Below are 21,652 nucleotides of genomic sequence, written 5' to 3' on the forward strand. Positions count from 1 at the left end.
TAATGAGTGGTGCTGAGGTGGTGCTGAGATGGTCCTGAGATGGTGCTGAGGTGGTGCTGAGATGGTGCTGAGGTGGTCCTGAGATGGTGCTGAGGTGGTCCTGAGATGGTGCTGAGATGGTGCTGAACAGATAATGAGTGGCGCTGAGGTGGTCCTGAGATGGTGCTGAGCAGATAATGAGTGGTGCTGAGATGGCGCTGAGGTGGTGCTGAGATGGTGATGAGTGGTGCTGGGCAGATACTGAGTGGTGCTGAGGTGGTGCTGAGATGGTGCTGAGATGGTGCTGAGCAGATAATGAGTGGTGCTGAGCAGATCCTGAGAAGATACTGAGTGGTCCTGAGGTGGTGCTGAGCAGATACTGAGTGGCGCTGAGGTGGTCCTGAGATGGTGCTGGGCAGATAATGAGTGGTGCTGAGGTGGTGCTGAGATGGTCCTGAGATGGTGCTGAGGTGGTGCTGAGATGGTGCTGAGGTGGTCCTGAGATGGTGCTGAGGTGGTCCTGAGATGGTGCTGAGATGGTGCTGAACAGATAATGAGTGGCGCTGAGGTGGTCCTGAGATGGTGCTGAGCAGATAATGAGTGGTGCTGAGATGGCGCTGAGGTGGTGCTGAGATGGTGATGAGTGGTGCTGGGCAGATACTGAGTGGCGCTGAGGTGGTCCTGAGATGGTGCTGAGCAGATAATGAGTGGTGCTGAGATGGCGCTGAGGTGGTGCTGAGATGGTGATGAGTGGTGCTGGGCAGATACTGAGTGGTGCTGAGGTGGTCCTGAGATGGTGCTGAGGTGGTCCTGAGCAGATAATGAGTGGCGCTGAGGTGGTCCTGAGATGGTGCTGAGGTGGTGCTGAGCAGATAATGAGTGGCGCTGAGGTGGTCCTGAGATGGTGCTGAGGTGGTCCTGAGATGGTGCTGAGCAGATAATGAGTGGTTCTGAGCAGATCCTGAGATGGTCCTGAGAAGATACTGAGATGGTGCTGAGATGGTGCTGAGCAGATAATGAGTGGTGCTGAGCAGATCCTGAGAAGATACTGAGTGGTCCTGAGGTGGTGCTGAGCAGATAATGAGTGGTTCTGAGCAGATCCTGAGATGGTCCTGAGAAGATACTGAGATGGTGCTGAGGTGGTCCTGAGATGGTCCTGAGTGGTGGTGAGCAGATACTGAGATGGTGCTGAGATGGTCCTGAGCAGATAATGAGTGGTGCTGAGCAGATCCTGAGATGGTCCTGAGAAGATACTGAGATGGTGCTGAGGTGGTCCTGAGATGGTGCTGGGCATATAATGAGTGGTGCTGAGGTGGTCCTGAGAAGATACTGAGTGGTGCTGAGGTGGTGCTGAGATGGTGCTGAGGTGGTGCTGAGATGGTGCTGAGGTGGTCCTGAGATGGTGCTGGGCAGATAATGAGTGGTGCTGAGTGGTGCTGAGGTGGTGCTGAGTGGTGCTGAGGTGGTCCTGAGATGGTGCTGAGTGGTCCTGAGGTGGTGCTGAGCAGATACTGAGTGGCGCTGAGGTGGTCCTGAGATGGTGCTGAGATGGTGCTGAGATGGTGCTGAGCAGATAATGAGTGGCGCTGAGGTGGTCCTGAGATGGTGCTGAGTGGTGCTGAGGTGGTGCTGAGTGGTGCTGAGGTGGTCCTGAGATGGTGCTGAGCAGATCCTGAGATGGTCCTGAGAAGATACTGAGTGGTCCTGAGGTGGTGCTGAGCAGATACTGAGTGGCGCTGAGGTGGTCCTGAGATGGTGCTGAGATGGTGCTGAGATGGTGCTGAGCAGATAATGAGTGGCGCTGAGGTGGTCCTGAGATGGTGCTGAGTGGTGCTGAGGTGGTGCTGAGTGGTGCTGAGGTGGTCCTGAGATGGTGCTGAGCAGATCCTGAGATGGTCCTGAGAAGATACTGAGTGGTCCTGAGGTGGTGCTGAGCAGATACTGAGTGGCGCTGAGGTGGTCCTGAGATGGTGCTGGGCAGATAATGAGTGGTGCTGAGGTGGTCCTGAGATGGTCCTGAGTGGTGGTGAGCAGATACTGAGATGGTGCTGAGCAGATAATGAGTGGTGCTGAGCAGATCCTGAGATGGTCCTGAGAAGATACTGAGTGGTGCTGAGGTGGTGCTGAGCAGATACTGAGTGGTGCTGAGCAGATGCTGAGGTGGTGCTGAGTGGTGCCGAGGGGCGGCCGCTCCCCCCGAGCCGCGCTGCCGCCGTCCCCACGGACGCTGCGGGCCGTGCCCCTCCGCAGCGTGTGCGGGACGCGTGGCCGGGCAGAACTGGGGATGGGAGCGGGCGGCACGGCTGGGCGAGGCGGTGTCCAGGGGGGGCTCGGTGTGTACCGGTGTGTACCGGAGCTGGGCGTTTACCGGTGTGTGTACCGGTATGTACCGGTGTGTACCGGAGCTCCGTGTGTACCGGGGCTCGGTGTGTACCGGGTGTGTACCGGTGTGTACCGGAGCTCCATGAGTACCGGGGCTCGGTGTGTACCGGAGCTGGGTGTGTACCGGGTGTGTACCGGTGTGTACCGGGGCTCGGTGTGTATGTACCGGGGCTCGGTGCGCGCCGCGGCCGCCGCAGGCCGGAGCGGGCCGTGCCGGGCCGGGCGGGGCCGTGAGGGGCGGGGGCATCGCGGCAGCGCCCCCTGCCGGCCGGGGCGGCGCGCGCGCCCCCGCTGCCCGCAGACAATGGGGCGGCGGCGGCGGCGGGGGCGCGCGCGCGGGCGGGGCGAGCGCTCCCCGCGAGAGGCGGGGGGCCCGGGGGGGGAGGGAAGGGGGGGGGGGGGGGCTCGGCGGCGCTCCGCGCACGCGCGCGCGCGCTCCCGCCCCGCCGGCGCGGCGAAGGTTCCGGAGCCCGCGCGCGCCCCCGCCCCGCCCGCGCCGCCGCCGCCGCCGCTGTCACCGTCACCGCCACCGCTGTCAGCAGCCGGCTCCGGTGCGGACACCCCCGCAGCAGCGGCAGGTACGGGCAGGGGAGGCTGCCGTGGGCTGGAGCGGGGCGCTGAACCCGCGGGCGCGCTCTCCCTCCGCCGCGTCCCGCGCGGAGAACGGGGAGGGGGGAGAGAAAAAAAAAACCCCAAAAAAATCAATCAAGCCCCGAGAAGCAAAATCCGTCCATTTCATCCCAAAAGCGACGGGAGGGGCGTGTCCCGGTGCCGGCGCCCCGGGGCTGCGGCAGCGCGAGGCGCGGCCCCTGCGGCAGCGCGGGCGGCCGGGGCAGGTGCGGCGGCGAGGGATGGAGGGATGGAGGGATGGACGGATGGATGGATGGATGGAGGGATGGAGCGATGGAGAAGGGTGGGTTTGGGGCTTTCCCCCCGCTTTGCGCCCGTTTCGGCCCCGTTCCTCCCGGCAGGTGGGGCCGGGGCTGCGGCAGGAGGGGCGGCAGCGCGGGGCCATGTTCTGCAGCCGCCTCGAGGGGGGAGGCAGCGGTGATTAAAAACGGCAAATTAATCAATAATGGCAAACCGTAACGAAAAAGCGTTTCGAATTTAAAAAAAAGGGAAAAAAAGGAGCTGCACACGCCCAGCCCTAAATTTTGCATGGGGAGAAGCGTTATTGAGGTCACGGCACCCCGGCGCTGCCCGGCTTTGTTGCACCCCCCGGTGCCCGTGTCGAGGGGTTCGGTGTTTAACGTGAGCCAGGTGGCTCCCATCCTGTTGAATCCCGGGTGTTTTCCAGCCCCAGGATGGGGATGCCCATCCTCGTGGGTTTGGGGCTGGGATGGGGCTCCGTGCTGGTCCCTGGATGTGCCGGGCACATCTCAAGCATCCCAGTCAGGCTGGGATTGCCCTTGTCATGCTGGAATTGCCCCCTTGTCCCTTCCATCTGCCTCTTCCCATGCTGTCTCTTCTTTCTCGTCCCCAAATCCCACCAGGTGGGGCGTGGAGCTGCCCCCCCCCTTTCTGGGTTTCGCCTTTTTTCCCCGTGCTTGTTGGGTATTTCTTTATTTTAAATATAACTTAGCTGGGAAAAGGGAAGTTTCCTGGCCAGGTGTTTCCAGGAGCACACACCTGCCCTCCTGCCTTGGAGCAATTCACCCTGCAAAGGAGCAGGAACAGCTCGTTCCAGGCGAGGGATGGAGATGTCTGCCTGCATCCCCAACGGCCACACGAGCACAAGGGAGGCTTGGCTTAGGGAAGACGATGTCTCCTGGTGTTTTCGGACACCTAGAAACGCAATCCTGCAGGGCAGCTGCCATCACTTCAGAGGGAGTTTCTCCTTCCATTTGCTGCGGTACCACCCCGCGAGGTGCAGCTCCATTTGCTGCTCATGCTGGAAGGAGCAGCTGAGATGAGCTAAGCTGTCACCATTTGTATGCAGAGTATTCCCGAGCTTCCCCCGGCGTGGATGTGGGCAGATGTTGGATGCGTGTGTGAATCGGTGGAAACAGAATTTGCTGCTGAGGATTGTTAATGTGCCTTGTCCAGCAATGGCTGCCTGCTTCCATCCGTGGAAGGGGTTTTGGCTCTGCTGCCAGCACCTCGCATCTGGGGTGTTTGATGGCTTTCAGTTTTCTTGGCATTATTTTTTTAGGGTGGTCAGTCAGAACAGGTCTCTGTTGGGCGTTTGGAGGCTGCTCTTGAAGGGGAGAAGAATTAAAACCTCGTTCTCTTTAGGAGTCAAGAATTGCCTAACCCAGTTATGCTTTGTTCACTCTTGAAACACAAAATGCTTGGTTTTCACCCCAAGATGAGCAGCTTAAGGAGAAAAGCAAAGTGTTGGCTGATTTACCTGTGATTTGTAGAGGATTTGAACATAGAATTGTGGAATGGTTTGGGTTGAAAGGAGCCTTACAGACCATGTTCCATCCCCCTGGCATGGGCAGGGACATCTTCCATTAGACCAGATTGCTCCAGCCTGCACTCCAGGCTTCCAGGGATGGGGATCCGCTGGCAGATGGTTCACACCTGATTAAAGTATTGCATTTTCTCATTCTTTGAGGTGGGGTTCATTTTTTGAGACCCGGGGAACGCGGTGCCCATCCCACAGATGGTGTCACAGATCAGAGAGGGATGTTTATCCTGCAGGGATTAACTGGGGATAGCCGTGTTGGGAGCTCTGTGTGCAGCTCCCTGAGCAGGGGATGGGCCCAGCCCCTGCAGGTGCAAGTGCATCTTTGGTGTCTCCCTCTGTCTAGCACTGTGTGAAGTATTTACAGCTCTGGCCTCCAATTCAGGCTTGCTCACCCTTCCCACTCCCCTTTATCCCTTGCTGCCCTCAGCCTCTGCCTTCCCAAGGTGCTCCATCCAAACTGTCCCATCCCCTCTGTGCTTAAAGAACTGCACCTTCAGGAGGACCAAGCAACTGTATTTATTCCACTTATTTTATATATATGAAAAGGGAATGCTGTAGCTTTGTCATTTCCTTCCCCAAAAACCGTGGTGAATTCTGCTCCCCCGGGCAGTCCTCACAGGATAAAAAAGAGGAGAATGTGACACTGTAGCTGCCCTTTCTCGGTGAGGAAGAGCTGGGTGTAGCCAGTCAGGGATGCTCGTGGCACGCTGCTGAGGTGGGTGTTTCATCTTCTGCCTTTTGTGCTCCTCTGCTGCATTTCAGAGAGTTCCTCGTGGAGTGCTCCTTGATCTGTGCAGCACCACGGGCTTTTTTTCCAGCGTTTTCCAGGCGTGGGGTTTGGGTACCACTTTGCTGGGCAGTGCTGAGGGTGCAGCAGCGGGGATGGGGGGAATTTGTGTCACCTTTGTGTCCCCACGTGCAGTTTGGGCTCCGCAGCATTGCAGGGCTGATGGAACGGCCACGTTGGGAATGTTTTGGAGCTGGTGTCGATGCTGAAGCTCCTGAAATGCTGCCTCCATCAGCACGGGAGTGACAAATTATCCTGACACATCCTGCAGCACAGCCGTGGCTGGTGGGCCCGTCCTGGTGCCGGCTGTGCCCACCCCAGACCTCCACACAAATCCCTCTGGGTTGGCAGAGCGTGGAAAATTGGATCACGAGGCACTGGCTAAGGGGAAATGCTCAGGGTGGCCGGTCCCTTTCTTCCCAAAAGCAAGATTATTCAAAAGCTGGAAGATTTGAGTTTGTCTCGAGCAGAATAATCTTATTTTGTCAGCGCGGCCTGCTGATGAGGCTTGGCTGTGGTGCTGGTGTCCTTTGGGGCAGTGCTGCTAATTTAGCTGTAGGAATGCTCTGACACTTGATGAATGAGTCAGGGAGGAGCCAGGGCAATGGTTTCCACCTGGCTCCCAGTGTTTTCCAGTTTGCTCGGTGGGCTTGTGGCTTGGCTGGTTGACTCCTAGGCTGTGTGCTAAGGTGAGGGGCTGGATTGAGAGGTGGGAGCTTGCAGTGCGGTGCCTGGGGCTTGTGGCATCCCTCTGGGTGATGCTGGGAGGGTCTTGGGGCTGCTGGAACGTGGCAGCAGGGTTTGAAAGGAATTTAGGGGGGTTGTGGCTCTGCACGCAGGTAAAGCAGCCAACCCTGAGCAAGATGGGCATGGCTGATGCCTAATGGCTCCTTCTGAGATCTGCAAACCCACAAGTGTGTGGAGAAGCACTGAGAGCCCTTTCTTGGAGCAGAAGGGGCCTCTCTGGCTGCGTTGGAGTAGCTGAGGGGATTGTTCCCCTCTGTACCTGTCCTGCAGCACGGGGAGCCCCAGCTGAGCATCCTGGCTGTTCCCAGGCTCAGCTGAGAGGAGCAGCAGCTCTTTGAGGGCCTCTCCCTCCTGCTGCAGTGGCTGGGCTGGCTTTCTAGGTTTTTCTGCCAATGCAGTGTAATCTCTTCCTACCTCAGGGGCTCTGCTGGCTGGGCTGTGCTGCTCAGGCTCCAGAGCTGGCTGGGTGGTGCCTGGGGCTCACCCCAAGGGCAAATCCCAGGGCTGGGGGTGCTCATCAGTAAATTGGGCAGTGCTGGGTGCTGCCTGCCCGTGGAGATGGAAGAGGAAGCGATTGCAGAAGTGGATTGGGCTGCTGGTCCTGCAGAGCAGCACAGAGATGTCCCCGCTCCCCTGAGCACCAGGATTAGGGTGAGTGGTCTGGGGCAAAGCAGGGTGGGCTTGGAGAAACCTCCCTGAGCACCAGGATTAGGGTGAGTGGTCTGGGGCAGGTGGGCTTGGAGAAACCTCCCTGAGCACCAGGCTGGCCCAGATGTGCCTTGCCAGAGGTGCAGCCCCCACGCTGGATCACTGCTGGATCACTCCAGGGTGATATGGAGCTCCTGCTCTGTGCAGGGCTGTTCCCTCCTGGCTGCTCAGCATGGACAGCCCTCAGTCCCAAGCTGTCTTTGCAGCTCACCCTGGGATGTGCTGGATGCAGCAGAATTGTGGCCCTTTAGGAAAGCCCTTGTGAGGTTTGTAAGGTGGGTGAGCTCTGCTGTGAGGGACTGAGTGAATCCGAGTCTCTCTTGGATCTCCCTCCTCCATCTGTGAGCTGGAGCTTTGTTTTACACTGAAATCTGCTGGTTGTAGGCTGGGGTTTTTTTTAAGTGCCTGTGGAAAGCATGTGTGGTTTACACTGGAGTCTGGAGGAGAAGTATCTGTGCCTTTAGACTTGAGTGGGTTTTCTTTGCAAGTCTAATGAGCTTTTTTGCTCCTCAGAAATCAATCCACTGGTTTTCCCTTTTCTTTCCTAGCAGACCAATTAGTGAAGGTGGTCATAACACAGGGCCTGGCTCCTGTTTTCAGCGTCTCTTCTTTAAATACCCAGGGAAAGGGAGCACCAGGGGTTACCTTCTGTGCAGCTAAAAGGATTATTGCTGCACTTGGGCTAATTATTTCCATCTTTGCGGCCTCTCTGCTCTACCTGCCCTGACCTCTCTGCCTTCCCTCCGTGCTGTGCTGCAGAGCAGTGGCGTTTTCTCACTTTGGGCAGGGGTTTGTCCCCAAGAAGAGCTCAGGTGTGTTTGGACAGTGCCCCCAGGCACAGGGTGGGACTGTGGGGATGTCCTGTGCGGGGTCGATGATCGCTTTGGTCCCTTTCAGATGGGGATATTCCATCATTCTGTGATTCCCCAGCTCCGGGTGATGCTCCAGGCAAGGGCAGAGGATGATGTGGGGCGTGGAGGGGCAGGAAAGGCTGCGTTAACTCTTCAGCGCATCAAGAGAGGTGATGAAACCACTCGTATTGAGGGGTTTGAATAGCACGTGTGGGACTTGAAGGGCTTTGTGCCACTTATCAGCTGCACTTTGTGGCTCCCCCGCAGCCCCTGCCCCGGGCTGTCTGCCTGGAAGTGCCAGATGTAATTTCAGATGGATTTCATCAGCGGCTCGAGTCAGTTGCCGCAGAATGAAATTCCATGAGGTGTTTGTAAATGACTCGAAACATCTAAAGAAGCCTCTCCTGTGACTCCTGAGGACATCCAGCTCGGCCTGCTTGGGGAGGGCTGGAGATTCGCCTCTGAGATAAACCAACTGCTTTCCGTGCCCTGCGAAGGAGAGTTTGCGCTTCTGAAGCTGAAATTGGCGCAAGCAGGGGAGGTGTTCAGAGTGGTTAAATTGTTCCCTGTCCTAGGAAACATTTTATCTTTTCTTTGATTAAAGGTTACTTGAATCCAAGGTTTGTTGGCGCGGTCCCAATGGGGAGCGTGTGCGGTGCTCAGAAGCAGCTCTGCTCCTTCTCTGTGAGAAAAAAAATGTCATTTCACCTGGGCTTCCTGGGGCAGGAGCACATCTGGCCAGCTGTGCAAGGTCTCAGTGTGGAGCGTGTGTGTGTGGTGCTCCTTCTCTGTGAAATGAAATGTCATTTCACCTGGGCTTCCTGGGGCAGGGGGCACATCTGGCCAGCTGTGCACGTTCTCAGCCAAGCCACGAGCAGGGCCAGGGCTGCCACACTCAAATTGAGAGGCCAAGTGATGGGCAATGAGGCTTGTCCTGCCTGGTTGCTGTGGATCTCAGGATGAGCCTCAGGCAGAAGGAGAAGTGGCTGTTCCTGCTCTTTGCGTTAGTTGGAGACCACGGGATGAGAGGAGAGAGGAGACTGTCCCAAGAGAAGGGATAATCTGCAGGGATTCCTTCCTGGAGGTTGCTCTGTGTTTGTGCCCCCTCAGGGTTATGTGAGGAGCCTTTGTATAAAAATGACATTTATATCTGCGGCTGTGCTTGACTTTGGTATGGTGACAAGAGAAGGGAATGTTGGATTTGGAAATGTGGCTGGTGCTGACCCATCTGGTGCAAAGTGCTGACTCCTCCCTGCAGGAGCCAGTGCTTCATTACCCTCCTCGGATCCTGTTTGATGGGCAGAGAGTGGCTGGGATTGAGTTACCTGTGTGCTTTAAGGTGAGAGGAAACTGGGTGATGTGGCAGAACTGGAGCTTCTCGTGCTCTCTGCTGGCAGCTGTAGTCTGTGGTGTTCCTGAGCCCAAAGCTGGGATTTAATCCAAAATCAGAATTGCCTTTTGTGGTTGATTTTCAGCTCCCACCGACTCTGAATTCAAGGGCAGATTCCACCCTGAGCAAATTCTGCCCTCTGAAGTTACTGCTTATGTGTGGTTTTACCTCCTGCCTCATCAGCATGACAAAGGGTGCTGCCTGGAGCTGCCTGGAGGGATTTGTACGAGAAGCTTTTAACAATGGACGTCTCCAAATTGGACAGAAAACTACACGGTTTTCCCTCAGCATTTCCCGGTGTAATAATGGAGAGCCTGGCAGGCGTGAATAGGCAGAAAAACATAAATTGCTGTTGCGGGGGGGGGGGGGGGGGGGGTGAAAAGGAAAGCAGGTAAAATCTGTTCAAACCATGGCATGGCTTGGAGTCACTGCCTGGGAGAGCAGATTTAGAGAGGATGGGACCGGAATGAGGGTATTGGGGCCAGAATGAAGATATTGGGGCCAGAATGAGGGTATTGGGGCCAGAATGAGGGTATTGGGACCAGAATGAGGGTATTGGGACCAGAATGAGGGTATTGGGACCAGAATGAGGGTATTGGGGCCAGAATGAAGATATTGGGGCCAGAATGAAGATATTGGTACCAGAATGAGGGTATTGGGACCAGAATGAAGATATTGGGACCAGAATGAGGACGTTGGACAAAGGGAGTGACTCTGGGGTTTGTGGAGCCCTGCAGGTCCTGGTGGTGGGTTGGGTGATCCAAAAAGAGCAGCTGTGAGCAGGAGGAGTCCCTGGTTTTGTTCTCATCCTGAGCAGCATCTTGGGCACACCTGGGCCTGCTGTCCTGTCTGCTCTCCTTGCTCATCCATCTCTCCTGTTCCTGCCCCCTCACCCTTCCATATTAAACCCTGCCTGGCAGCCCCAGCTCTGTGCTGGTGCTTGCCTGGCCCTTGGCTTGCTGAGAGCAAGGTGGGGACTCAGCACCCTGAAGGATGTGGAATTCCAGCATCAGGAATTGCTGAGCTGCCTCTTTATTTCATGATTTTGGAGCTTACTTCGCCTGAGTTCTGCTTTTCTCCCCCCCATGTCAGCAGTAGCTGGATTACTTTGCCAGCTCCTCCCTTCCCCCTGGTTCCTCCAGGCAGGAGGTGAAGAATGAATACTCTTTAATGTGAAGGCACTTTTTAATGCCTAATCTCTCAAATATGTCACTGCTTTTGTGTCTAATAGCAGGGCTTATTGTCAGGGCTGTCTGGGGCCCGTGCTCAGCTCCAGAGCAAGTTTCATTACCCACTTCTGCTCACCTTAGCAGAGGAGTTTTGGACTTTTGGGCTCGTTTGCTCTCTCAGCATCCAGGAGCCTCTCCTTTTTTTTTCTTAAAGGGAAAAATCCTGCTGTGGGGTTGTGGTGTTTGTGTCCAGGTGAGCAGCACCGGGGAATGCCAGGCTTGGGAGGGAGCAGCTAGGAGTAAAGTGACTTTTTGTGTGTAACGATTGCCGCAGCCAGGAAAAAAAGCCGTGAATGCCTCTCCTCAGAAAAGGGGCAGCTGTGTGTGTGGGGTGGGTGAAGCTTTTGGCTCGGTGGGGACAGCAGAAGGCTCCTGCCTCCCTCGATAAGGGATGACAAAGCCGTGGCTTTAGGTGTGGCCGGAGCCTCTCCAAACAGGCTGGCTCCATTCATCCACGATGAAAACAAGCAGCGCTGACGCACCAGCGGCCCCGCATCTTCCAGCCTTTGTTTTAGTGACTGAGAGAGAGCCCGTGACCCCGGGGAACGTGAATGGAGCCCTGGTGAACCGAGAGCAGGAGTGAGATTATTTCGGGGCAGGAGCGATGCTGGGAGGCAGGCGGCCCCTTTGTACATGGCACACATGTGACAGCAGAGCTGCATTTAGAGCTGAAAGAGGATAAAATCCCCGAGGAGCCTGATTGCACCTCGTTTATTTTTAACTAATGTACTGGGGGAGATCGAGCTGGAATTCTGAGACTTGGGGCAGGCTTAAATTCGGACAATTTCGCTCATCCCTGTGAGGGGAAAGGTTGGCACCAACTGGGCTAATTCCTGGTGAAGATGAAGTGCATGTGGATTATGAATTTTTTTTTCAACTTTCTCTTCCTTTATCCTTTGGGTTAGGAGGGGAAATAATGGTTTTACAACTCTTAGGCTGAATTTATGGTGCATGTTCCCGTGTGGACTGTCACTTAGTCACAGTGCCTGCATCTGCTTGTGCTCAAATCTGCTCGTCGGCCCCATAAAACTAAAATCAAGACAAGACAGATTGCTGCTTGATTGTCATCCCAAGTGGCCCAAACTGGGCAAAGACCAGCTGGGGAGAGACATCCAAGAGCTCAGTAGGGATGTTTTGGTATAAAGGTTTTTATTTGCTGTTCATCCTTACTGTAAAATCCTCGTTTGTCCTGTGCCTCAGCGCGAACTGTGCTCCCTTGTTAGGAGAAATAAAGGTACAAATGCAGCTACTGTCGGGTTTTTGTGTTGGAAGGAAGAGCTCTGGCTCTCAGATTGTGTGATCTTGTGCAGGGTGTGGGGAGCCACAGCCATCTCCCATCACAAGTCCCTTGCTGTTCATGTCATGCAGAACATGGGCAGAAACAGGCGCTGGTGCCTTGTTGATCCTTGTGGGATCAACAGCTCCTGGGAGCAGGGCTGGAGCTCCCCGGTGCTCCTTTTGGGGTGCCCACCTGCTTCCCCTGGGCTGGCATGTCCCTGTCCCTCCCCTCCCTGTCAGAAATTGAGGATTCTCTCATCCCCACACTCAGCTCTCCTGCTGATGTTTGTTTGTTTGTTTGTTTTCTCTCTTGAGCTTTTCCAGATTAGGCTTTCCCACCCCCCCCCTCACCAGCGTTTATCTTCTTACTGACCTGATAGAGATTTAATAAAAAAATGGAGCTTTTCGTTTTAGTAAATACAGTTGTGAACATTTTAGGGAACAGCGTTTTTCTGCTGTTATGCAACAACATAAAAAGCAAAACAGAGACACTTGATGAATGTCCTATTGTTTGTTGTCTTTTGGCGCTAAAGAATGAAAGATGATGTTCAGGAAACACACTGTGACTTTTGACCTCATCTGAAGGGCCTCTGAGTCATGAAAAACAAAAATAATTCAGCAGAGCCAGACAGGAGCTAAAACAGGCGTGACAGAGCCCGCTCTGGTGGCGTGGTGGCTGCTGGGGTGAGGACAGGTCCTGCTGGAGCCCCGAAAACTGGTGAGATCTGACGTGTTTGCTGCTTTCTAGGCTAAGGAACCAGCGTGTCGGGAAGGGCTGAGCCTTCCCTCTGTATTTACAGAGTGTCCTGGTGAGCTCCTGCTGCATTCCAGGTCTGCCAGTCCCCCTGGGGAGCTGGAGCTGGGCACAGGGGCCAGGGACTGGCTGGTGCCCAGTTTGGGGTGTCGAGTGGCTGGGAGTGATGGCTTGGTGAAATGAGCACAGTGCATGGGAGTGTAGGGGAGGCTGGGACTGGGCTGCTCCAGGCTGGGAATGATTGTCCCAGCCCTGCTGCTGGACACCCTGTCCTTCCCCTCTGCTCCTCTGGGATGTGTCCCTGATACAGCACCCTGGAACCCACTGCTGCAGTCAGCCTTGGATCCTGCAGGGGGAAAACAGGGATGGGATCCTGCAGGGATGAGATCCTGCAGAGATGGGAAAGCAGGGATGGGATCCTGCAGGAGGAAGGCAGGGATGGGATCCTGCAGGGATTGCAAAGCAGGGATGGGATCCTGCAGGAGTAAAGCAGGGATGGGATCCTGCAGGGATTGGAAGGCAGGGATGGAATCCTGCAGGAGGAAGGCAGGGTTGGGATCCTGCAGAGATGGGAAAGCAGGGATGGGATCAAGCAGGAGGAAAGCAGAGATTGAACCCTTCAGGAGGAAGACAGGGATTTTAACCTGCAGGAGGAAAGCAGGGATGGGATCCTGCAGAGATGGGAAAGCAGGGATGGGATCCTGCAGGAGGAAAACAGGGATGGGATCCTGCAGGGATGGGAAAGCAGGGATGAGATCCTGCAGGAGGAAAACAGGGATGGAATCCTGCAGGAGGAAAGCAGGGTTGGGATCCTGCAGAGATGGGAAAGCAGGGATGGGATCCTGCAGGAGGAAAACTGGGATGGGATCCTGCAGGGGAAAGGCAGGGATGGGATCAAGCAGGAGGAAAGCAGAGATTGAACCCTTCAGGAGGAAGACAGGGATTTTACCCTGCAGGAGGAAAGCAGGGGTGGGATCAAGCAGGAGGAAAGCAGAGATTGAACCCTTCAGGAGGAAGACAGGGATTTTACCCTGCAGGAGGAAAGCAGGGATTTCACCCTGCAGGATTAAGGCAGGGATCCCTGGGGAGCCTCACCTTGGCTTCTCCCCTGGGACAGGATTTCTGTGGCTGCCAGCGCCATGCCAGCCGTGGTGGCATGACAGTAGCTGCAGCAGATGGTGCCGTTGTCATCGTTTTATTTTCTATCCGTGTGCTGAAACAGCTCAAAAATAACTTCACATATGATGGCCCAATCCATGGAGAATGTTTTCCTGGCCCTGAGAAAATCTCCTGCAACATCAGTGGCCACAAGGCTCTCCTGGTTGTGTCTCATGCTCTGGCTGGGATTGCTCACCAGGCTGGAGCTGTGGCATGAAGAATCTTTCATATTTAATATCTTCATTGCTGTGGCAGCATTGAATATTCACAGAGCTTCTGTCAGGGTGCAGCAAACGTTGTCAGCACTGTGAAATCAAAGAAAGGGGAGCAGCTGAGATCAAAGTAAGCAATAAACACACACCTTGCGTCTCGCAATGTCTTTTTCAAGCCTGAGGCAAAACTTGGTGGGGCTCAGGTGCAGCTGGGTGGTGGCTGGTGCTGGCACAGCACTGGCCTGGCAGTTTTTGCAGTCCAATGCAGACTGTTTGACCCACGGTCCTGTGAGGCTGTTCCCTGGATATCTCACTGACAGGGTGACTTTTGGGCTGTTTCTCAGCTCTTTGATTGGCTGAATTACGTTTCAGGGAGCTCAGGATGGGTGCAGCAGTGCTCAGTGCCCTCCCAGATGGGCTCTGCTGGGGGAAATGGGGGTGCTCTGAACCCACCAGCCTGGCCCCGCCTTGGGAGCTGGTTTGGTACCCGCTGGAGCATGAAATAAGTTCTGTCAGCTTCTTTCTGGCCTCATGTTAATGAGAAAGACTGTGGTAGCCATGAGACCCTGCTGGCCACAGGAGCTGCCCTGTGCTTGTGAGGTGGCAGTTGTCCCCAGAGCAGGTGAGCCCTGCCAGCCCCCTGAGTGCTCTGCCAGCAGCTCTGGCCTGGGCACACCCCTGACAGTCCCAGTGAGCCACACAGGGGAGTGTGGCAGTGTCAGCCAGTGGGGATGGATGCTTTCCTGCTGGCCTCCCTTCAGGCCGTGCAATCTCTCCAAAAGCCATTTCTGCCTCCTCACGGTGATGTTTGCCAGCCAGGGTAAAGCGGGCACTCGATGGGGCAGAGCAGCTGCTGTGCCATCCATTGTCCCAGTTCATTAAAACTCCGGGGGCATTTTTGGGGAATTCTTTTCCCTCTCCCCATCCCTTTTGGTGGCTGGGGCAGCAGTCTGTGACTCTGTCCTGGTGCCTGGCGTTGCAGCCACATCTGGGCACCATCCCAGCCTTGGGAAGGCAGTGCTGGGGGAATATATCAGCCTTCCAGCACTTTCTGTGCAGTGAATAATGGCTGCTACAAGCCCCAGAGCTGTCGAGCCTGCCTTAAACCTGCAGCAGCAGCGGGGAGGAGGCTCTGGTTTGCAGCAGGTCGGGATGGGAAGAGTCAAAGGGAATTAGCTGGTAAATAAGATCTGCCTTCTCTCTGATCCGCTCTACGTGTTCAACTGCTTAAAGGCTTCCCAAGCAAGCAGGATTTTGGGGAGGAGGAATTTATCCCCCCCCATCGACCATCTCGGGGCTCGGCGGAGCTGCAGGATGCTGTAGCAGGGGGTGGGAAGAAGAAATCCTGGCAAATCCCTGCCAAAGAGGCTTCTCTCCCCTCTCTGCAGAGAGCCTGCTGGGCACACTGGGCTGCTTTAAAACTGCTGCTGCCTCCTTTTGTGCTGCCACCTAAGCCCTGCTGAGCACAGCTCTAATCTACCTAAACTCTGGGGACTTAGGGGCAGCCTGATTTTCGCATCGTGTCGCGGAATGAGCTGGGTGATCCGGAGTGCCAGCGCCTCCCTGGGCTGTGCCCACCCTGAAGTGCCCTCTGAGAGCTCACGGGGAACGCTTGGGGGCTGCTCTGGTGCTGGGAAAGGTTGGTCAGATCAACCAGGCCAGAAATGAGAAGGAAATTAAGAAGGGATGGAAGATGAAGGAGGGAAGATCCACTCAATGCCAGGAGATGCTGCGGGTGGAAATGGAGATGCTCAGGCTTTGAGGTGAAGGTGGAGCAGGTCACAGCTGTTTTATTGGGGCACAGAGGGGACGTGCAGGCAAACCCATTCCCCTGTCCTGCAGCTCAGGCCCTGGGCTGGGGTTTTGTGCTGGATAATCTGGTCTCTAATTGCTACCCTGAACTGGGCCTAAGCTGATTTGGGACGGCAAATTCTGTTAGTTTAATGCTCAGCAGCCCTGAGGAACTTACCAGCATGCGAGCGGGTGTTCCTTGGCTTTTCTCTGGCCACGAGGCTGCTCTGGAGACCCCCGTGGTGACCCTGGCAGGGCTCTGGGCTGTGAGCAGCTCTGATTGGCAAGGGCTGTGTTGGGGGAATGGAGCGACAGGAGAAGGAAATGGGTGCCCATGCTGCTGTGGTGAGACTCCTGTGCCCCAAAAGCTGTTCTGCTGTGAGCCCAAAAACCATCTTGTGTCTCTTTGAAAAATGTCCGGCCCCTGGAGAAAGGGGCAAAAGTTTCACACCTCCAAGGAGTTACTTAAACTATAATAACTATTAAAAAGAAAAAAGAAAACACGCAATTTTGAGACAGTTTCTTTCACAGCTCTGTCCTGTTGCTCCAACAGGCATTATTTGCCTTTGAACCTCAAAGAAGTTTTCCATCCTCTTGAGTAGATATCCTGAAATTCCATGTAATTTCTCAGCTCGCTGCATATTAGTGCCTGCAATTAATGAGATCATCGTCCATATTCCTTCCTCTGTCAGCTTCTGGGAAGAACAGTACTTGGAGAAGAGCACAAAGGAGATGAAAAGGAAGTTGCTTATGAATTATGAACAGCCTTTCAGGCTGATGTTGTTTCACGGTGCTGTCACTCTGTTTTAATTATGTAATTCAGACGGAATGAAGCTTTTCTAAAGCCCTGTTTGTGTTTGATCACCTTTCAGAGGTAACTTAGCTTAGCTGGTGTTTGTTGAATCTTCATTTTTGACAACAAGAGCGAGTGCTTTGTGCCCCTTCTGATTAAATAATGGGGAGGGAAGATGCTGAGCGGGAGACAATAGCCTAGAGGCTTGGGAGTTACCTGGGTGATCACTTGGGTGTTTTGTGGGTATTTTGTGGATATTTTATCAGGTTTTTGTGGGTATTTCGTGGATGTTCTGTGGGTATTTTGTGGCTCCACGAGGGGTGGAGCTGCATGGGAGTTACCTGGGTGATCACTTGGGTGTTTTGTGGGTATTTTGTCGTTTTTTTGTGGATATTTTCTGGATATTTTTTGGGTATTTTTGGGGGTATTTTTGGGGTATTTTTTTGGGTATTTTGAGTGTATTTTGTGGGTATTTTGTGGACGTTTTGTGGATATTTTGTCAGTTTTTTGTGGGTATTTTTTGGGTGTTTTGTGGGTATTTTGTGGGGTTTTTTTTTTGGGCATTTTGAGGGTATTTTGTGGGTTTTTTTGTGGGTATTTTGTGGCTGGCACGAGGGATGGAGCTGCTTGGTGGGGCAGTGCTGAGTCCCAGAGTGTGCAATCCCACCCAGCATCTCCCCGGGGTGTTTCACCCTCCTGCTGCTGAAAAATTTCCTTTTCCTTTTCCTTTCCTTCCCCTGTATTTTCCTGCCCCTGTGCCCCGCAGCACCCGCAGGCAGCTCTGCCAAGGCCGGGTTTATTTTGGGCTGGGCTGTGTAAGTCGAGCCCCTGCTCCAGCCTTGTGATCCCAGAATCGTCCCTGCCCTGCTTGGGGACAGTCCCGGCTGTGTCCCCTGTGCTGTGCCCGCTGAGGGGCTCTGGGGGGCTGCTCCCCTCTCCTCTGTGCCAGGGCTGGTGGTGCCTGGCACAGTTTGGGTGCCCTCTCCTCCATGGGGCACCTTGGGCTCGCCTTGTCTGCAGCCCGGGGTTTATCTCCCTTCCACTTTGTGCCCAAGGGTTGAGAGTTTGGGCTCTGAGGGTGCTGGAGGCTTTGTGTGGGGATTTTTGGGCTCTTCTGGGATGTCCTGGCTGTGCCCAGCCCTGCTGCCTCTTTGCTGTAGGGCAGGAATTGCTGCTGCAGTCTGGATGTGGGGTTGGGGGACCGAGAGCAGCTTTGGGCTGAGCTAATTGTGGCCTTCCAACATCTATGAGAAATGGGAATATTGAAAATATTTCCAAGGAGCTGCTGTGATGGGACAAGGGAATGGATTCAGACTGAGACAGTTTGGAGTGGATATTAGGAGGATTTTCTTCCCTATGAGGATGGGCAGGCTCTGGCACAGCTGGGGCTGCCCCTGCACCCCTGGCAGTGCCCAAGGCCAGGCTGGGCACTGGGGCTGGAGCACCTGGGACAGTGGGAGGTGTCCCTGCCATGGCAGAGTGGCACTGGGTGGGCTTTGAGGTCCCTTCCAACACCGGGAAGTCTGGAAAATGAGAGGTTTGGAGGAGCTGTTAATTATGGGATGGGCTGTTGCTTTTTAGATAGTGTCCCTGGTGAAGGAGAATGGTTCTGCTGGGGGTGGATAAGGTTCTTTGGAGGGTTTGTGCTTTATCTGCCATGAGGAGGGTGCTGTTCAAGTTTATCTCTGTGCAGCTTTCTTTGCTCTAATTATGCATCACTGAGCCACTGCTTCAAGGCGGGGCTGGTTTTACATTTTCAAGAATATTTTAGAATATTTTTTTTTTCCCCCCTTGATGTTATGCTTTTTCTCTGAGAAGGATTTCCCCTTCCCCCACTCAAAAGGAAAAACAAAGAGGATTATCACCGTGGGCTTCTTTCAGAATTTTCAGTCCGTCTTTGAGAATTGGAATTCAGAATTTTAATAAGATATAAATTCTCTCTGGTCATGGGAGTTCATTACCTGAGTGAAAACCCAAGGCCAAGCTGAGGCTTTCCCTCCCTCCCGTGCCAGGTTGGAGGTGGTTTTGCTCCCCTCTGGGGGTGGCTCAGGCACGGGGGGCTCTCAGGAGCAGCACAGGACGCTGTGCTCCATCTGCTGGGAGATGTTTCTGCTCTCCAGAGCCATCCAGGCCCCTGTGTCTGGAGGAAGGGGGGCACTGGGGCGTTCCCTGGGCTGCAGCTGGGCCTGAGGTGCCCCCTGGGTGTTTCAGTGATGGACCCGCATGCTCTCAGTCGTGTTTTCTCCCCTGTAACAGGGAGGCAGCTCTTCCTCTCAGATTGTCTCTGAAAAATTAATGTCGGCGTCCTCCCGAGCTGCATTGTGCCATGCCATGGTGGGAGTGAGGGCTGGCCCTGAGCAGGGACAGGCATGGAGCAGCATCCCAGCTGCTCTGCACTGCCCTGGCCCTTCCCTTGTGCTGCAGAGCCCTGGCACTGGCTGGCCAGGGCGGGCAGGGGACACCAGCCCTGCCCACAGCAGCCTCTGCTCAACCACAGCACCAGGGCTGCAGCCCTGCATGCCCAGAAATGCAAGGACATCCCCAGGCTGCAGCCCTGCATGCCCAGGAGAAGTGCAAGCTTTCCCCCAGGAGAACTGCAAGGTTTCCCCCAGGGGGATGCTGTCCTTGGAGCCAGCACATGAACCTTCACCAAGCAGTCCCTTTCCTTGGTGCCCCAGGAAATTGTCCAGAAAGGCAAGAAAGGACCAGATGTGGGCAGACACCTGGCTGCTGTTCTCCAAAACACACCTGGGAGGGAGTGAGGAGAGGAGGCAGAGTAAGGAAACAGCATCATTTAAATGCAGCACAGCAGATTTGGGTGTTTTGCACTCAGGTTTGTGCCTAGGTTGCTTTTTAACACTATATTTTAGTATTTCAGTGCTGTAAACAATATCAAGCATCAGCAAAATGAGGCCTGGATATAATCAATATGATCCTTTCAGCGCTTGGCAGCCATATGTCCAAATAATTAGGGCCCACCAATTAGAGCAAAAATTAGATACTTAATTCTTTCTTATTTTATCCCTCCATTTTTATGGGTGATTTCATTCCAGTGCAACCTTGGTTCTGCAGTCCTGTCCAATGGCTTTGTAGCTGTCTAAGGCAGTAATTAAATTGCAGAGTCATCTTGCTAAGGCTTAAAAAAAGCCGGCTGAGAGATCTGGTTACTGGTCCTTGTGTGGTTCCATGCATGCAGCTAATTTATTGCCAGCAGACAAAACCACAAGTTTCCTCCTTGCTGCTGGAAACCTGAGCTCCGCTGCTGAGCATGTGATCACTCTAATAGCTGATTATTAATCACTGCCAATGGCTGTAATTAACCAGCTCTTAGCTAAAAGCTCTGTCTGTCCATCCAGCACAGAGCAGCCTGCACCGGGGGCAGATAATGGTTGTTGGAGGTTTCATTTCCTTTTGCAGATGGAGGGCTGGGAGGTTTGGCACCTTCCTGCTCCCACCCCTGACCTGTTTGCTTTGCTCTGTGCTGTGCTGGGGCTCTCTGAGCCCTGCAGGAAGGGTTTGGGGTTAGAGCAGGGGCTGTGCTGTCCCCTCACAGCCACAGCTGAGCGAGCCCCTCTCCCCAAAGAGTCCAGAATCCATCCTTGGATAGTCCTGGTGTCCCCCCATTTGTCACTTTTGGGTGGTTTTTAGGGCGATGGGTGTGTTGTGGCGGCTGTGTATCCCTGCTGGTGTGCCCACAGGGGTGGAAGGATCCCCTCCCACAGCAGCATCACCCCTCACCAGCAAATCCAGCTCTTGGCAGACTGGTTGAACTGGGAAATGCAGAGTTTGGAGCGCGCACAGGAGTCAGCCAGCACTTACCCTGCTGCTCTCAGGGGCAGAGCTGTGCCAGGGCGGCGTCCTGGGTGCACCAGGGTGCTCATTTTGCTTGGCACATCTTAAATACTCCTGGAACCTGAATGCAGCCAGCAGGAGCTGCCTCTGTGTGTGCTGTGAGGGATGCAGTGACACGCACACGCTTGTGCAGGACTGCCCAGACCTTCCCTTGGCTCCTCTCGGGTCAGGTTTTGCCTAATGGGTGCCAGTTTTTACTCTCCTTTTCAGGAACCTTTGCTGAGAGGTGGCAGAGCAGCCTCAGGACACCACCATGATGGAGGATCACGCACCTGGCCAGGAAAAACACTTCTCATCAGGTGAGCACGTCCAGGAGGTGCTGAAGGACCTGCCCGGGCCAAGGAGGGAGAGGGAGAACACCCTGGTGGTGTGAGGGGACCTTGGAAGGACACTGAGGGAGCCCACAAGGTGCTCCAACGTGCGCAGTGCTGGCAGAATGCTGCCCGTGGGTCTCACTGTCCATGGAGCAGAACAAGCCCAGCCTGGGGGGGATCCCTCTGCTGCAGCTTTGCGAGTGTGTGTTGGTGCCCACTCCTCAGTTTGCTCAGGAAGCACAGCACTGGTTTTATTTGGGGTGATTTATTTTGGGGTCACTTATTTGGGGTCACAGCTTGCTGCCTGCTTTCCTCACCTGCACAGGGACCTGGGGACAGCTGAGCAGGGAGCTCAGCTCTGGGAGTGGGGGCCATGCCAGAGTCCTCCTCACCATATTTCAGACCTGCATTCCTTCAGAAGCTTTTCCTTTCTCATTCCACCGTGCTCCACAGCTGAACTTGGAAACCCGCACTGCCAGCAAACCTGGTGGGACTCACTCCTGGCTATGCTCCATGTAAACACCATCTTAATTTCCTTTTCTTGAGGTGCTTTGGACGCCTCTTTGGCCAGATAAATGGATGGCCTCTGTCCTGGAGAGCATCCAGAGCCTCCATTCATCCTGGCTCTGCAGCACTGCGGTCCGACAGCTCCTCTCAGCTTGTCTCACACACCACAGGCTCACAGGGATTTCGCTTCTTCTTCCCCAAATCACTTTTCCCAGCTCTCATTATTTGATTTGCCCGCACCCTTGCTGAGGGGAGACTTGTGCCTCTTGCCCTGCTCTTCCAGAGGACTTTTGCCACCGTTTCTTGGCACAGAACGTTGTCCTGCTCCAGCCCTGTCACAACCACGGGCTGGTTTGCAGTCCTGGCAGTGCTCTCAGCCTGCTCTGGGAGGGAGGGAGAGGACAACAGAGGCTCAGAAGCTGCACATCTTTCCTCCTTATGTTGCTGAGATCTCCTTGCCTGCTTGTGCCATGCTTTGCTGTTTCTGCCTGCCCGGTTCACTGGGCT

General features: G+C 54.8%; 1 protein-coding gene across 19 annotated transcripts in view; it reads left to right on the top strand.

Annotated features, from left to right (window-relative positions):
* The first annotated feature begins 2,837 nt into the window (after positions 1 to 2,837).
* Positions 2,838 to 21,652, top strand: part of MAPT (microtubule associated protein tau) — a 42,322-nt gene continuing 23,507 nt past the window's right edge. For 17 of the 19 annotated variants that reach the window (XM_063178996.1, XM_063179001.1, XM_063179007.1 and 14 more), the window contains exons 1-2: positions 2,838 to 2,939; positions 20,535 to 20,623. In XM_063178996.1, the coding sequence (XP_063035066.1) occupies positions 20,578 to 20,623 (46 nt within the window). In that variant the 5' untranslated portion in view covers positions 2,838 to 2,939; positions 20,535 to 20,577. Of the gene's footprint in view, positions 2,940 to 12,389; positions 12,483 to 20,534; positions 20,624 to 21,652 lie in introns of those variants that run through there. The other 2 variants (XM_063179006.1, XM_063178997.1) reach the window with 2 other exon arrangements.

The sequence above is a fragment of the Melospiza melodia genome, chromosome 30 (genome assembly GCF_035770615.1).
Source record: "Melospiza melodia melodia isolate bMelMel2 chromosome 30, bMelMel2.pri, whole genome shotgun sequence".
In the NCBI taxonomy this organism is placed as follows: domain Eukaryota; kingdom Metazoa; phylum Chordata; class Aves; order Passeriformes; family Passerellidae; genus Melospiza; species Melospiza melodia.